The 14,922-nt window shown below is 41.3% G+C and overlaps 1 protein-coding gene across 1 annotated transcript in view; it reads right to left on the bottom strand.

The window, feature by feature from the left end:
- The window catches only part of LOC126199488 (lutropin-choriogonadotropic hormone receptor-like), a 648,355-nt gene that overhangs the window by 203,168 nt on the left and 430,265 nt on the right, over positions 1-14,922 (bottom strand). Inside the window, exon 5 of the mRNA XM_049936410.1 lies at positions 12,798-12,869. Within this exon, the coding sequence (XP_049792367.1) occupies positions 12,798-12,869 (72 nt within the window). The remainder of the gene's footprint in view (positions 1-12,797; positions 12,870-14,922) is intronic.

Below are 14,922 nucleotides of genomic sequence, written 5' to 3'. Positions count from 1 at the left end.
TGAGCTGGGGCATTGTCTTGGTGAAGGATCCATGACTTTTTTCTCCACAAATCGTTCCGTTTTCTCCGTACTCGCTCACGTAGGGTAGCCAGGACGCTAATGTAGTAATGCTGACTCACTGTTTGTCCCTCTGGTACCCAATCAATGTGCACAATCCCTTTGATGTCAAAAAAAACAATCATCATTGCCTTGAATTTCGATTTTGATATTCGTGCTTTTTTTTGTCGTGGAGAACCAGGAGTTTTCCAATGAATCGATTGGCGTTTAGTTTCGGGATCGTAAGTAAAAAACCACGATTCATCGCAAGTAATAACATTTTGTAAGAAGGTGGGATCACTTTCAATGTTTTCCAGGATGTCAGAACAAATCATTCTTCGGCGTTCCTTCTGTTCAATTGTGAGACACTTTGGAACCATTTTTGAACACACTTTGTTCATGTTGAAACTTTCATGAAGAATCTGCCTAACACTTTCCTTGTCAACTCCTGTTAACTCAGACACTGCTCTGATTGTTAAACGGCGATCTTGTCGAACAAGTTTACCGATTTTGTCAATGTTTGCATCAGTTTTTGCTGACAATGGTCTGCCAGTGCGAGTGTCATCACTGGTGTCTTCGTGGCCATCTTTAAATCGTTTAAACCACTCAAACACTTGTGTTCGCGATAAACAATGATCGCCGTACACTTGTTGTAACATTACAAACGTTTCACTTGCAGATTTTCCTAGTTTGAAACAAAATTTGATGTTAACACGCTGTTCTTTCTGTACACTCAACATTTTCCGACGCACAGACAAAACGTCAACTACTTAAAACAGACGCCACGGGCAGACTGAGTGCAGGAGGCAGATGAAACTCGAGCAGTAGGCGGATCGAGAGTCACGTGACAGGCCACGCGACTTTCAGCCTTATTGCATTCGTTTTATTGTTTCACCAGTACTAGTCCGGTTTTTTTCTAGCCACACCTCGTATTTATATCGTCATTAGCTGTCAATTTTACTCGCTTCGACTACGCAAACAATCCGCCTCTCAGTGAGGTGGTACTGTCAGGAAGTGTGGCTAATAGGGCACAGGTACGTGGAAACTCCTGCAATTACAGTCGTTGTGAGCTTACAGTAGTTAAATCTGAGATATGCCGACGGTCAGAGAACGTTGAGTAACAGCGAAAATATCCATAGCGCCATCGCTGCCAGCGATCACTGCGCGTATATTCGTTGTTCCGCTCCGCCGCCCAGCCCGGCGTTAAGTGTGGAACCAGTACGTGGAGATGATATCGCAACAGCATTCCACAACTTTCCGGTCTCTGCTGGACACGCTCCTGATGGCGCGATAAGCATCTGAAGCGGGCGCTAAGTGTAGTGGGACAGCATATGTCTCTACCATCGGCTGTCACTTTGCTCGACAAAGGTCGGAAAGTGCGAGCAAGTGCACAACTAGAAAAACTGGCAAACAGGACCAGATGACCTACTTGTGGCAAAGCAAGACGAGTGCCAAGCGTTGGTTGCCTGTACAGTCTGCTGTTGTCTGTAACTGAAACTCTGCAGGGAAACCTCTGAGTCGTGTAACACTGGAGGGGCAATGGAAAGGCTAACAACTAGTGTGAATACATGGATACCCAATCAGAAAACTGTAGCTGCCGACATCATTTTGAAAGTTTTGTTTATACTTGTTTTTTGAGACAGGAAAAGAATATGAGGAAAATGAGATACCTGCTATGAAATCTTCATGAGTTATCAGCCGAGTGGCGTCGTCTTCAAATCGCAACGTTTCAATAGATTGCGTATCCATACGACGCCACACGGCTGATAACCTGTGAAGATTTCATAGCTGAAATACGCCGAGAGAGGCTGCAATCGCAAATGACATACCTGTTACTCATCGTTATTTCCAATTTCTCTCTCTTCAGTTTCTCGTTTGTCGCCTAGTGCGACGAGTTTCGAGTAGCGCTTCTCGTAATATTAGCATTAGTCTCCAGGTTCCTTACAGCAAATTGTTCTATTCCATGACCACTAGCTCAAGGAATTGCCTACAGATAAGTGATGCTGTTCGACAATACTTAATACTATCAAGATAAAGGGGCTTCTCCAGTATTTACGCTGTATTGGTGTAGAATAACCTCCTGCAATATGTATTTATTTTCATTATTTGATGTATAATATGCCAAAGAACAGGTATTACTTCCTTGATGTGCGTATTTGGTTATCCGCAATACACATGGTGGATGAATGTTTTCCCTATTTGTAATTTTTAGTCAACCGTTTGAGTGATATACTGAAAGGTTGATGAAATATTCTCGGGCTTCCATTTGGGTAGCAGCGTCGAAAATCCGCGATGTTTCGATGATTTTCATTCTCATCATCTTCACCAGAAGATGATGAGAATGACACTCATCGGAACGTCGCTGATTTTAGACGCAGCTACCCAAATGGAAGCCCGAGAATATTTCATCAGCAGTATACACCGGGAAAGCCTACATTCACATACTGAAAGGTTGTCTACAACGTGTACAGATGAAAAAATGCTGTAATAGTTGTCAACAGAAATGAAAGGGAAGCAATAGCAGAGAAAGAAGTGAGGGCAGTTTGCAGGGCGTCCCGTATGTTATTCAATCTATAGTGTCCGTCCTAAAGATCATCAGCTACCCTTTCTCTTATGTTTCGGCAGATAACTCTAATTTCCTTTCTGCAATGTGTAGCTGGAGTCAACCAAAACATTTACTCCTTATCGCTCTTATGTGTTTGAACAAAATAATTCAGTTTTCTCAAATTAAATTTGTAAACGTATTTTTTCTGCATATTCTATGAGTGTTTCCACCTGTTTGACTGCAGCCTGCTCACCCTCTGTTAGTATCGCCTGGTCATCCGCAAATGCAAGATATGGTATGCGGAGATTATTTTTGGCTTCCAAACCTTACATTTTTGGAATTCTTTCTCCCATTCTTCCATTACTTTGTCTAGAACTACGCTGAATAGAATAGGTGAGATTTCATCACCTTGTCTCACACCTGTTTGAATGACGAACGGTTCTGAGATCTCCCCCATAAATTTTACTTTAGATTTCGTGCCAATTAGTGTTTGTTTTATGATTTCTCATGTTTTGGGGTATAATCCCCACTCTTCTAAAATTTAGAATAGTGCGAGCCTGTCTATTGAATCGTATGCTTTTTTGAAATCTACAAATGTGTGCACTATAGGTTTTTGTCTCAGAGCCCGCATTTTGAGGTTGAGCATTTGCTCCGGACATGATCTGTTCGGTCTGGATCCTACCTGATATTCTACTAATTTGGATTGTAATTTCTGCTTTGTTCTATTCAAGAAACAAGCTGATAGAATGTTGGAGGTGACAGGTAATACAAAGTTCCACCCTATAGTAGTTTACATCTGATTCACTGTCTTTTTTATGTGGTGGATGGATCAAAGCAGTCTTCCAGTCATCCGGGATTTTTTCGGTTTACCAAATGTTTCGGATTATCCAAGTAACTTCTTTGAATGAATTTGGGTCAAAATTTTTCAAGAGTTCTGCTACAATTCCGTCCTCTCCTGATGCTTTATTGCTTTTTAGTTTCTTGATGTGCGCATAAATTTCTTCTTGTGTTGGTGGTGACGATTTATGTGGAGAGATTTCTGGCTGCACATTCGGGAATCTCTCTTTGGGTTCTGGATAATTTTAAAGCTGTGAAAAATTTGTGGCTAGTACTTGGCAATTTTCTTTATTTGTCAGGGCAAACTTACAATCTTATTTTCGAAATCAAAGGTTTTTTGGTATCTTTTGATCTGGTTTGCGAAGCTCTTACAGAAATCGTGAGTATTGTAGTTTTTGAAGTTTTCTTCGACTGACTGCAGTTTCTCACTGACATATTTTCGTTTAATTTGTCTTAATTTGTTTAATTTGTGGTTCATGGTGTGGGTTCCTGTAGTCATGTCCTAGTTCATGAACCACGGGCAACGTATGAGTGGCCAAGTAAGTGGTCCCGACAGTCGGGCTACCAGTTACTTTGGAATAAGGCTGGGCATCTCGGACATATTCTGAGGCGTGGTCACCTTTGTGCTCAGACGGCAAGGACTACAAAATCCACCGGTTAGTCCCTCAACCGTTAGGGGTAAAACTCAATGGGACTCGGGGCAAGTAAGGCTAGCAACCTGCTTCCCTGGCACTTTAAATATGATGCTGGCAACAATCAGAGCAAAATTCCTCGGACCTTTGGAGGTGACGGAGTCCCACCTCTAACTGACAAACCAGGGACTCCTAAGATACGACTTGGCAAACAAATGGTAATGAGATGGGGAGCTATTAATATCAATGGGGGCTACTCTGGGAAGAAGGTAGAGCTGGCAGAGGCTGCAAGTAAGATGGGGCTGGACGTTTTAGCTGTTAGTGACATTCGGGTAAGGGGTGAGGAAGAAGAGGAAGTGGGAGAATACAAGGTCTACCTGTCAGGAGTCAAAGCAGGAATAGTACAATGGGGTGTAGGGCTTTACATCAGGAAAGAAATGGAACCCAGCGTAGTTGCAATAAGGTGTGTAAACGAACGACTGATGTGGATAGATTTGACAGTGTCTAGCAAGAAAATTAGGATTGTATCAGTATATTCGCATTGTGAAGGGACAGATCAAGATAAGATGGATAGTTTTTATGAGGCACTCAGTGATGTAGTTGTTAGAGTAAAGGACAAGGACAGTGTTCTGCTCATGGGTGATTTTAATGCCAGGATTGGAAATCGAACAGAAGGGTATGAAAAAGTTATGGGTAAATTTGGAGAGGATATGGAGGCCAACAGGAACGGGAAATAACCCTTGGATTTCTGTGCCAGTATGGGCTTAGTAATCACAAACTCTTTTTTTAAACATAAGAACATTCACCGGTATACTTGGGAAGGCAGGGGAACCAGATCTGTCATTGACTATATAATAACAGCTCAGGAATTCAGGAAGGCTGTGAGGGACAAACGTGTATTCAGGGGATTTTTTGATGACACTGATCATTATTTAATCTGCAGTGAAATTGGGATTGTGGGGCCGAAAGTGCAGCATGTCAGGTCCATATGTAGGAGGATAAGGGTGGAGAAACTTCAGGATAAGGAAATCAGGCACAAGTACATAACAGCTATCTCAGAAAGGTACCAGTTAGTTGAATGTAGTCAATTACAGTCACTGGAAAAGGAATGGACAAGGTACAGGGACACAGTACTAGAAGTGGCTAAAGAATGTCTTGGAACAGTAGTGTGTAAAAGTAGGATGAAGCAAACAGCTTGGTGGAATGACACAGTCAAGGCAGCCTGTAAAAGGAAAAAGAAGGCGTATCAAAATTGGCTATACACTAGAACTCAGGTAGACAGAGAAAGTTATGTTGAAGAAAAAACAAAGCCAAACAGATAATTGCAACATCCAAGAAGAAATCTTGGGAAGACTTTGGAAACAGGTTGGGGACTATGGGTCAAGCTGCTGGAAAACCATTCTGGAGTGTAATTAGCAGTCTTCGAAAGGGAGGTAAGAAGGAAATGACAAGTATTTTGGACAGGTCAGGAAAACTGCTGGTGAATTCTGTGGATTCCTTGGGCAGATGGAGGGAATATTTGGAAGAGTTGCTCAATGTAGGTGAAAATACGATCAGTAATGTTTCAGATTTCGAGGTAGAATGGGATAGGAATGATGATGGAAATAGGATCACATTTGAGGAAGTGGAGAAAATGGTCAATAGATTGCTGTGCAATAAAACAGCTGGGGTGGATGAAATTAAGTCGGAACTCATCAAATACAGTGGATTGTCAGGTCTTAAATGGCTACACAGAATAATTTAAATGGCCTGGGAGTCGGGACAGGTTCCATCAGACTGGACAAAAGCAGTAATCACACCAATCTTTATACATGGAAACAGAAAAGATTGTAACAACTACAGAGGTATCTCTTTAATCAGCGTTGTGAGTAAAATCTTCTCAGGTATTGTCGAAAGGAAAGTGCAAGTATTAGTTGAGGACCAATTGGATGAAAATCAGTATGGGTTTAGGCCTCTTAGAGGTTGTCAGGACCAGATCTTTAGCTTACGGCAATAATGGAGAAGTGTTATGAGTGGAACAGGGAATTGTATCTATGCTTTATGTATCTAGAAAAGGCATATGACCGGGTTCCTAGGAGGATGTTATTGTCTGTTCTACGAGATTATGGAATAGGAGGCAAACTTTTGCAAGCAATTAAATGTCTTTACATGGATAGTCAGGCAGTAGTTAGAGTTGATGGTAAATTGAGTTCATGGTTCAGGGTAGTTACAGGGGTAAGACAAGGCTGCAACCTGTCTCCACTGTTGTTCATATTATTTATGGATCATATGTTGAAAACAATAGACTGGTTGGGTGAGATTAAGATATGTGAACACAAAATAAGCAGTCTTGCATATGCGGATGACTTAGTTGTGATGGCAGATTCGATTGCAAGTTTGCAAAGTAATATTTCAGAGCTAGATCAGAAATGTAAGGACTATGGTATGAAGATTAGCATCTCCAAAACGAAAGTAATGTCAGTGGGAATGAAATATAAACGGATTGAGTGCCAAATAGGAGGAACAAAGTTAGAACAGGTGGATAGTTTCAAGTACTTAGGATGCATATTCTCACAGGATGGCAACATAGTGAAAGAACTGGAAGCGAGGTGTAGCAAAGCTAATGCAGTGAGTGCTCAGCTACGATCTACTCTCTTCTGCAAGAAGGAAGTCAGTACCAAGACTAAGTTATCTGTGCACCGTTCAATCTTTCGACCAACTTTGTTGTATGGGAGCGAAAGCTGGGTGGATTCAGGTTACCTTATCAACAAGGTTGAGGTTACGGATATGGAAGTAGCTAGGATGATTGCAGGTACTAGTAGATGGGAACAATGGCAGGAGGGTGTCCACAATGAGGAAATCAAAGAAAAACTGGGAATGAACTCTATAGATGTAGCAGTCAGGGCGAACAGGCTTAGATGGTGGGGTCATGTTACACGCATGGGAGAAGCAAGGTTACCCAAGAGACTAATGGGTTCAGCAGTAGAGGGTAGGAGGAGTCGGGGCAGACCAAGGAGAAGGTACCTGGATTCGGTTAAGACTGATTTTGAAGTAATAGGTTTAACATCAGAAGAGGCAACAATGTTAGCACTGAATAGGGGATCATGGAGGAATTTTATAAGGGGCTATGCTCCAGACTGAACGCTGAAAGGCATAATCAGTCTTAAATGATGATGATGATGATGTCTTAAAATCGTAGAAGTCTCTCTGCGCATTTCGAAAAATTTCTTCTGTGTTTCTTCTGATTTGTTGCAGTTGTAATTTTGTAATGCCTTTCTTCTTTCTTCTAGTGCATTCTCGCATTCTTGATTCCACCAAGGGTGTTTTGGTTTAATGTGAAGAGGGATCAGATCTTTTTCTGTTTTTATGATTTTAGTTTCAAATGTCTCCCAAACTTCTGCGTGTTGTTCTTCCTATTTTTCAGTGACTTTGGAGTCTTTGATGTTGTGTTGATCAGATTTTGGGATCAGCGGTGCTTTTGAATTTCCTTTTGGGTGTGAATTTATTTTTATTCTTAAATAATGATCTGAATCGATATTTGCACCTCTGTGTACTTGCACATCGTGAATTCCTTTTTGGTAGTCATATGACATTGTAACATGATCAATCTGAAATTCTCCGGAATCATGGATCTGTGATTGCCACGTTTTTTGTTGTTTGTGATGTTTTCGAAGTGAGGTTGACATAATTTTTAGGTTGTTTTGTTGGCATAATTCAATGAGTCGTGTGTCATTTCTATTGGTAAATTTGTGTGCTGAATAGTTTCCTACTGTCTTCTTGTATCTGTGTTCTCTGCCAAATTGTGCAGTGAAGTCACAGACCAGAATTTTCACATCATGTTTTCGAATTTTGACTACCTTTGTTTCAAGTTCTTCCCAGAACTTTCCTGCTTTCTTTTTCAGGCTCTTTTTTATTATTACCATCTGTTAGTGCATGTACATTAATAAAGGTGTAGTTTTTGTTTGTATGTTTGATTGTTAGGCTCAATAGTCCATTGTTGATGGGTTTCACCTCTGTTACTGAGTCCAGCACTTTATCGTCTACAACAAAGCCCATTCCAAATAGCGCTGCTCCTTTGCCAATTTTCTTGTTTGTTCTACTTTTGAAGATTCTGTAATTATTGTACCGTATCGTTTCTGCATCTGTATAGTGTCTTTCTTGCATGGCGAGAATTTGAATTTTCTACTTCATGAGTGTAATTTTTCTGTTTGAATAAGTGTCGATTATTATTATTATTATTATTATCATTTTCCCATTTTATTAGATATTTTGATTGTAGGTATCTTGAAACGTATAATGTAAAAGTCTGAGGGCGTCTTAGAATTTTTTAATCTTTGTTCGATGTCTATCTTTATTACTGGAAATAACAGCAAGAAAGAAACGAAAATCCGTTGTTTCTGAAACCTGCTGTTTTAAGCGGTTTCAACAGTCAGGTTGAAGTGGAGATGGAAAAAAATCAGTATAACCGAAAACCCGTAGTTTCAGCGTTAATCGCCATCTGTACCTGATATTAATGTTTGATAGTCTGACGTCAGTAGTCCGATGAAAGTGATAGAGTGCGCGATTAAATCGTTAGGATGTTTCACTGATGTAGTTCAGCTGGTGCTCTGATACAGCAAGTATGCAAAACGTAATACCATAAACTGTCAGAATTTTGAACTTACTTGAAGTCAACAATAATACAGAAATGAAACAAAGGATTGCAAACAAAAATTGTCTTTTCGTCTGGCGTCCACGTTTCAGTCCGTACAGTACATGTACTTTCAGAAAACACGTTTTAATTTACGTTCGATGTTAACGAAACGCTCATTCTTAGAAATGCTTTTCTTGCCATCGGGAGTCTGCATTTTGTGTAACTACTTTGACCATCGCCATTTCTTTTGTCTCATTCCTTCAGTGTGACGTGATTTAATTCGGCTGCACTCCATCATTGATGTTGTAAATATACTGCTGTTGGTGTTATAATCTCTTTTCACAACACTGTTTATTCCTTTCCACTGGTTTTCCTAGAGGCTTGTCATCTTTGGCACGATTACAATGTCATCGCCGGCCGCGGTGGTCTCGCGGTTCTAGGCGCGCAGTCCGGAACCGTGCGACTGCTACGGTCGCAGGTTCGAATCCTGCCTCGGGCATGGATGTGTGTTATGTCCTTAGGTTAGTTAGGTTTAAGTAGTTCTAAGTTCTAGGGGACTGATGACCACAGCAGTTGAGTCCCATAGTGCTCAGAGCCTTTTGAACCATTTATGAACAATGTCATCAACAAACAAAAATTTTCTATTTCTTCTCGCTGAAATACACTGAAGCGCCAAAGAAACTGGTCTAGGCATGAGTATTCAAATAATGAGATACGTAAACAGTCAGAATACGGCATTGCGGTCGGCTACACCTATATAAGACAACAAGTGTCTGGCGCAGTTGTTAGATCGGTTACCGCTGCAACAATAGCAGGTTATCAAGATTTAAGTGAGTTTGAACATGATGCTATAGTCGGCGCACAAGCGATGGGGCACAGCATCTCCGAGATAGCGATGAAGTGGAGATTCTCCCGAACGACCATTTTACAAGTGTACCGTGAATATCAGGAATCCGGTAAAAAAATTAAATCTTCGACATCGCTGCGGCCGGATCGTTCAACGTGACAGAAGTGCAACCCTTCCGCAAATTTCTGCAGGTTTCAATGGTGGGCCATCAACAAGTGTCAGCTTGCGAACCATTCAACGAAACATCATCGGCCTCGTCTGGACCCGCCAACACCGACATTACACTGTTGATGAATGAAAACATGTTGCACCAACTGAGACATGGTCGCGTATACAAACAGTGATCCAACACTGTCAAATATTTTTTTATTCCAGTCTTTAATCACAATATCAATTCTTTAGACGATGACCGGTTTCAGTCCGTAATGAACATCCTCAGATCTTTTTTACACCATGTCCTAAAGTTATAAGGCCGTAATGGCATCGTCAGAACATATAAATATAATCATCACAGCATCGTCACATAGATCTAAAATAAGATGTAGAATAGGCCACATCGTCCACACAGTCATTATTGCCCAATAATTGATATTGTGATCAAAGACTGGTATAAAAAACATTTGAAACCATTGATCGGACGAGGCTCGTTTCAAATTGTATCGATCGGATGGACGTGTACGGGTATGAAGACAACCTCACGAATCCATGGACTCCGCATGTCAACAGAGGACTTTTCAAGGTGGTGGAGGCTCTGTAATGGTATGGGTCATGTGCAGTTGGAGAGATTTGGGGCCCCTGATACGCCTAGATGCGATTCTAACAGGTGACACGTACGTAAGCATCCTGTTTGATCACCTACATTTATTCATGTCTATTGTGCACTGAAACGAACTTGGGCAATTCCAGCAGAACAATGGAACATCCCATACGTCCAGAATTGCTGCAGTGGCTCTAGGAACGCTCATCTGTGTTTAAACACTTCCGCTGACCACCAGACTCCCAAAACATGAACATTACAGAGCATATCTGGGATGCCTTGCAACATGCTGTTCAGAAGAGATCTCCACCCCCTTGTACTCTTAGGGATTCATGGAACCAGTTCCCTCCAGCACTACTTCAGACATTACTAGAGTCCATGCCACCTCTCCGTGCTCGTGGAGCCCTACACGATGTTAGGCAGCCGTACCAGTTTCTTTGGCTCTTCAGTGTATAACCCTTTTCCAAATTTCTCTTTGGTTTCCTTCAATGCGCCTTCTATGAAAGCCAAATCAATAAACAGCACTTCCTCAGTTAACTAATTCTTTCGTCGCCTCTTGTAGAACAGCACATAATAAACGAAAAACACAACAAGTATCACTCCTTTCTCCGCTGTTACCCCACTAACTCGCTCACGACTATTCGAATTGATGGCATTACGAGTTTGCGACAACCAGACGGAAGAGACACTTCAGCGATTGTCACAGATCGTTCCGTGAAAATAAACGGAATCAGTAAGAAGCTTTTGTACAATGATGATTTGAATCCACCATCATTTCTCCTAACAGACAATGATAAATGAAAGATTGCAGTAGTACAGTATGAGCTCTCGAAGTAGCAGAAAAACGTGGAAGTATACAGAGAGCGGCGATTAAATCCAGACAAATGAAACTTTTTGTAAAAAAAGCAAATTTATTAAAACAAAACAAAAATTAAAATGAAAATCCTTTTACATATGAGTAGTAGTATCTTTCAAGAGTAACATTACTCGATGTAATCCCCTTCAGCTGCAATGACTCCCTCCAGTCTTATCCTGAAGCGACCGCACGCACTCTTTAAAACAGCGCTGTCCATATTCGCGAATGCTGCTTCGATAGCCGTGCGGTAGAGATGCGACATTAGAGTACCTCATCTTATTGGTAACTCTTTCGACTATGATCCAAATACAGTAACCGAGGGGGGTTCAAATCCGGGCTATTCGGAGCCAGGGCTCCTTTGACCAGAACATGTTAACGTTCAGAATGAGATTTCCACTCTGCAGCGGAGTGTGCGCTGATATGAAACTTCCTGACAGATTAAAACTGTGTGCCAGACCGAGATCCGAACTAGGGACCAGTAGAGCTTCTGTGAAGCTTGGAAGGTAGGAGACGAGGTACTGGCAGAATTGAAGCTGCGAGGACGGGTCGTGGTTCGTGCTTGGGTAGCTCAGTTGGTAGACCACTTGCCCGTGAAAGGCAAAGGTCCCGAGTTCGAGCCTCGGTCTGCCACACCTAAACTGTCAGTAAGTTTTATGTTAACGTTATCCGAGGGCTACTTTTGGACTAAACGGCTCGTGTGAGCCAGTGCAGCGTCCTTTTGAAAGACATATTGTCTCCCCGAGGCCACAGTTACCATCCACGGTTTCACGACATCTCTCAAAACATGCAGATAAACTTCTTTTCTGACGGTTTGTCTCTTATCAAAGAAATGTAGCGGCATTATATCACCCTCACTGGACACAACACCTACGATATGAACCCCAGAATTCTCCGAAGCATCATACTTGGCCACAATATCGTAAATAGTTGATCTCGGGTACCCGAAGAATCGAACTGTTGAAGTGGGCGAACACCCAGTGCGAAGACTTTCGATAATCGCGGCCTCTCTGTTGTACTCCCCACTTGTCAGTAGCAGCCATTTTCAAGTTCTGACTGTTTACTAGATTCTTATGGCTTTCAAGAACGCCAACCATGATATTTGGTGGAACTACGATATGCCGGGAAATTCAAATCAAAAATTGTTCAGATTTAAGCGCCACACCCTGTACAGTTGTGAGGTATATGTTACGGTTGACGTCAAACTGTCAGGTTTTGTAAATACTGTACGCCCGGAAACAAAGTTCACGCTTCACATTTGCCGTTAGATGCAACGACCGTCAGCGGCGTAAATGAATCACACAGAACAAGGCGCAGTTATAACTTGTGCCGCAGTGTTGAGCCCTCGGTGTTTGCACGCCATCAATTATGTTGGCAGAGAGCGTAATACTGTACGCATTCGTCAGCGACGCCATTAATGGAGAAACATTTGCGCTAACCGCGCAGTTGTCATCACAATCCGGCAGCAAATCTATTTTCCGTTATTACGCTCCACCCCAGGCGGGCAGCCCCACCCAGCACTGCGTCTCTCGTGGCTCCGCCAGTATCTATTTCTCCTGGCCAAAGGAGCGACCTTCGCCCGCTCCAGTCTAACGCAGGGAATGGACAGTCGTAGCTACACAGGTGGTTGGGCAGAATTAAAACCAGCTAGTAGTAAACAGAGAGGGTGTATACTTACAGCACAACCAAGTTTGGCAGCCGTGGGAAATCTCCCGCAGAAATGGATGTCACGAGGTTGTTGGCCAGGTTCCTGTAAACAGCAGAGCAATGTTTTGTAAGTCCTGTGTACTATAAAAATTGAATTTACTGCGTACACACATGTGCACAGCAAGTGGACGACTTAAAAGCTAAACTTCTACAAAAGACTATTGAAAAGGCGTGTGAATTTTGCAATTTCGAATGTGAAGTAGATTAAGAAGATAGGGGCTAGAAATACATAGCAGCAATTACTGCACAAGACCCAAAACCTTTCCGTAAAAAGAAACAGCCGCAAACATACAAAAACATAGACTTCGAAACCGGAAAAACGATTAATAAAAAGCAATACTTGGAATACATCTCTGTAGCGAGAGGAAACGTGGATGATGGGGAAGATAGAAATGACAATTTGAGAAGATGCCTAACAAAGAACGCAATTAACTGAAGAGAGAGATCCATTGGGCACATATTTGGAAATGAGTTGCTACTGAAAAATATAAAAAATATACTAGATAAAATGGTCGAAAGCAGCAGACGTGTCTATAGGCCCTTACATGAACGTTTAAGGTAGATCGCGGTAATGTGGAATGGAAAATGAGAGGATTTGAAAGATGCGTCAAAACAGTCTTTGGGTTGTGACTAACTATTTTTGAATATGAGTGCACAGTCTGTAAGACGACGTTATATTTCGCTTCTGGCTGTAGAATCTTCTACTGCCATCAGCACAATATGATGTCCTTTTTGCCGGTACTGCAATATTCATAAAAACTTATTCAGGTACAAAACTTCTAATTTTAAAGTTGCTTGTAAATACTATCAATTTATTATTAAACGGCTGTGTAATAAAGAAGAATATTGACAAGAACCCGCGCTTTCCGGATATGAAAGCTACGGATCAATAGAAACGCAGCTAGCATGCAACACATTGAATTTTATGAAGCAGAAAATGAAGGGCAAATAGCAATTTAACCTCTTCCACACATTCGAAATTGGACATTACCCCCTGTTGGGCTACTTCAGAAGAGCATCAACGTCAAAATCCATTCCGGAACCAATCACATGCGACTACTTCCATGAACTCTGTAACATTTGATAGGGAACTATGCAACACTGGAGCATCTTGCCGATTAGGCAGAGAAATTTCGAAACGATTACAGTCCCGCCTCTGTTGTAACCACTTACCAGCTTTCTGCTGTAAACAATAAATGTTTGTATAGTCCAGATTACACATTAATGCTTGCATTGGCGTAAAACAAGGCTGCTTACACTATTGGCTGTTTACTGTTGTTTCTCTCTCTCTCTCTCTCTCTCTCTCTCTCTCTCTCTCTCTTAACATTGAAAATATGGCTTTCCAATTGTGCAAACCAATGATTTCAAAACCAGATTTACAGGTGACATATGAACCCGAATCTGTGCATAAAATAAAGTCTTCTGAAGTAAGAAGTGTAAAAAGTACAAGAATAAATTTTTGTCGTATTCAGTACCTATAAATTAAAAAATAATGCAAAATGGCTTAAATTAGAGTAACAATGAGTGAATCATCAACATTATCCAAGTAAGCAATCTTAAGCAAGGTAAAGAGGAAGGCATCAGAAACAAATCATGAACAGTTAATAATGTTTACACTTTCAGATTTAAGGCTAATGGACACAGAATTGATGAAATGGTATCTGAAACACTGGGTCTCGCGCAGAGTCATGAACGCAGGTAAGCTGTAAGGTTAGCAGAAGGACGCTAGACCAATTCAAAATAAACTTAAAAATGAAATGAGAAGTAAAATGTAGAATGAAAAGGGACTAATAAGGAGAGATGAATAAGAAAAATGTGAATTAGTGTTTCACGTTTTGTCGACGAATAGGCAGTTATAGATGCAGTCGAGCTCGGGATGAAGAGATGTGAGAGAAAAGGGAAGAAAAATGATCATACTATTTTTGAAAGAATTCGCCTTAAGCGATTTACAATCCATGAGAAGCATAAATCCAGAAGGCCGGATGGAGATTTGAAGCATCAATCGACCGGAAACAAAACGAGTATCTTACTCAGTGCTCCAGCACGTTCGGTTGCATTGTGAAAAACAGAAGAAAATATTTACGAAAAGAAACAGC

Source organism: Schistocerca nitens, chromosome 8, assembly GCF_023898315.1.
Source record: "Schistocerca nitens isolate TAMUIC-IGC-003100 chromosome 8, iqSchNite1.1, whole genome shotgun sequence".
NCBI lineage: Eukaryota > Metazoa > Arthropoda > Insecta > Orthoptera > Acrididae > Schistocerca > Schistocerca nitens.
Note: the sequence above shows the minus strand (reverse complement) of the source record. Positions and strands in the feature narration are given on the sequence as shown.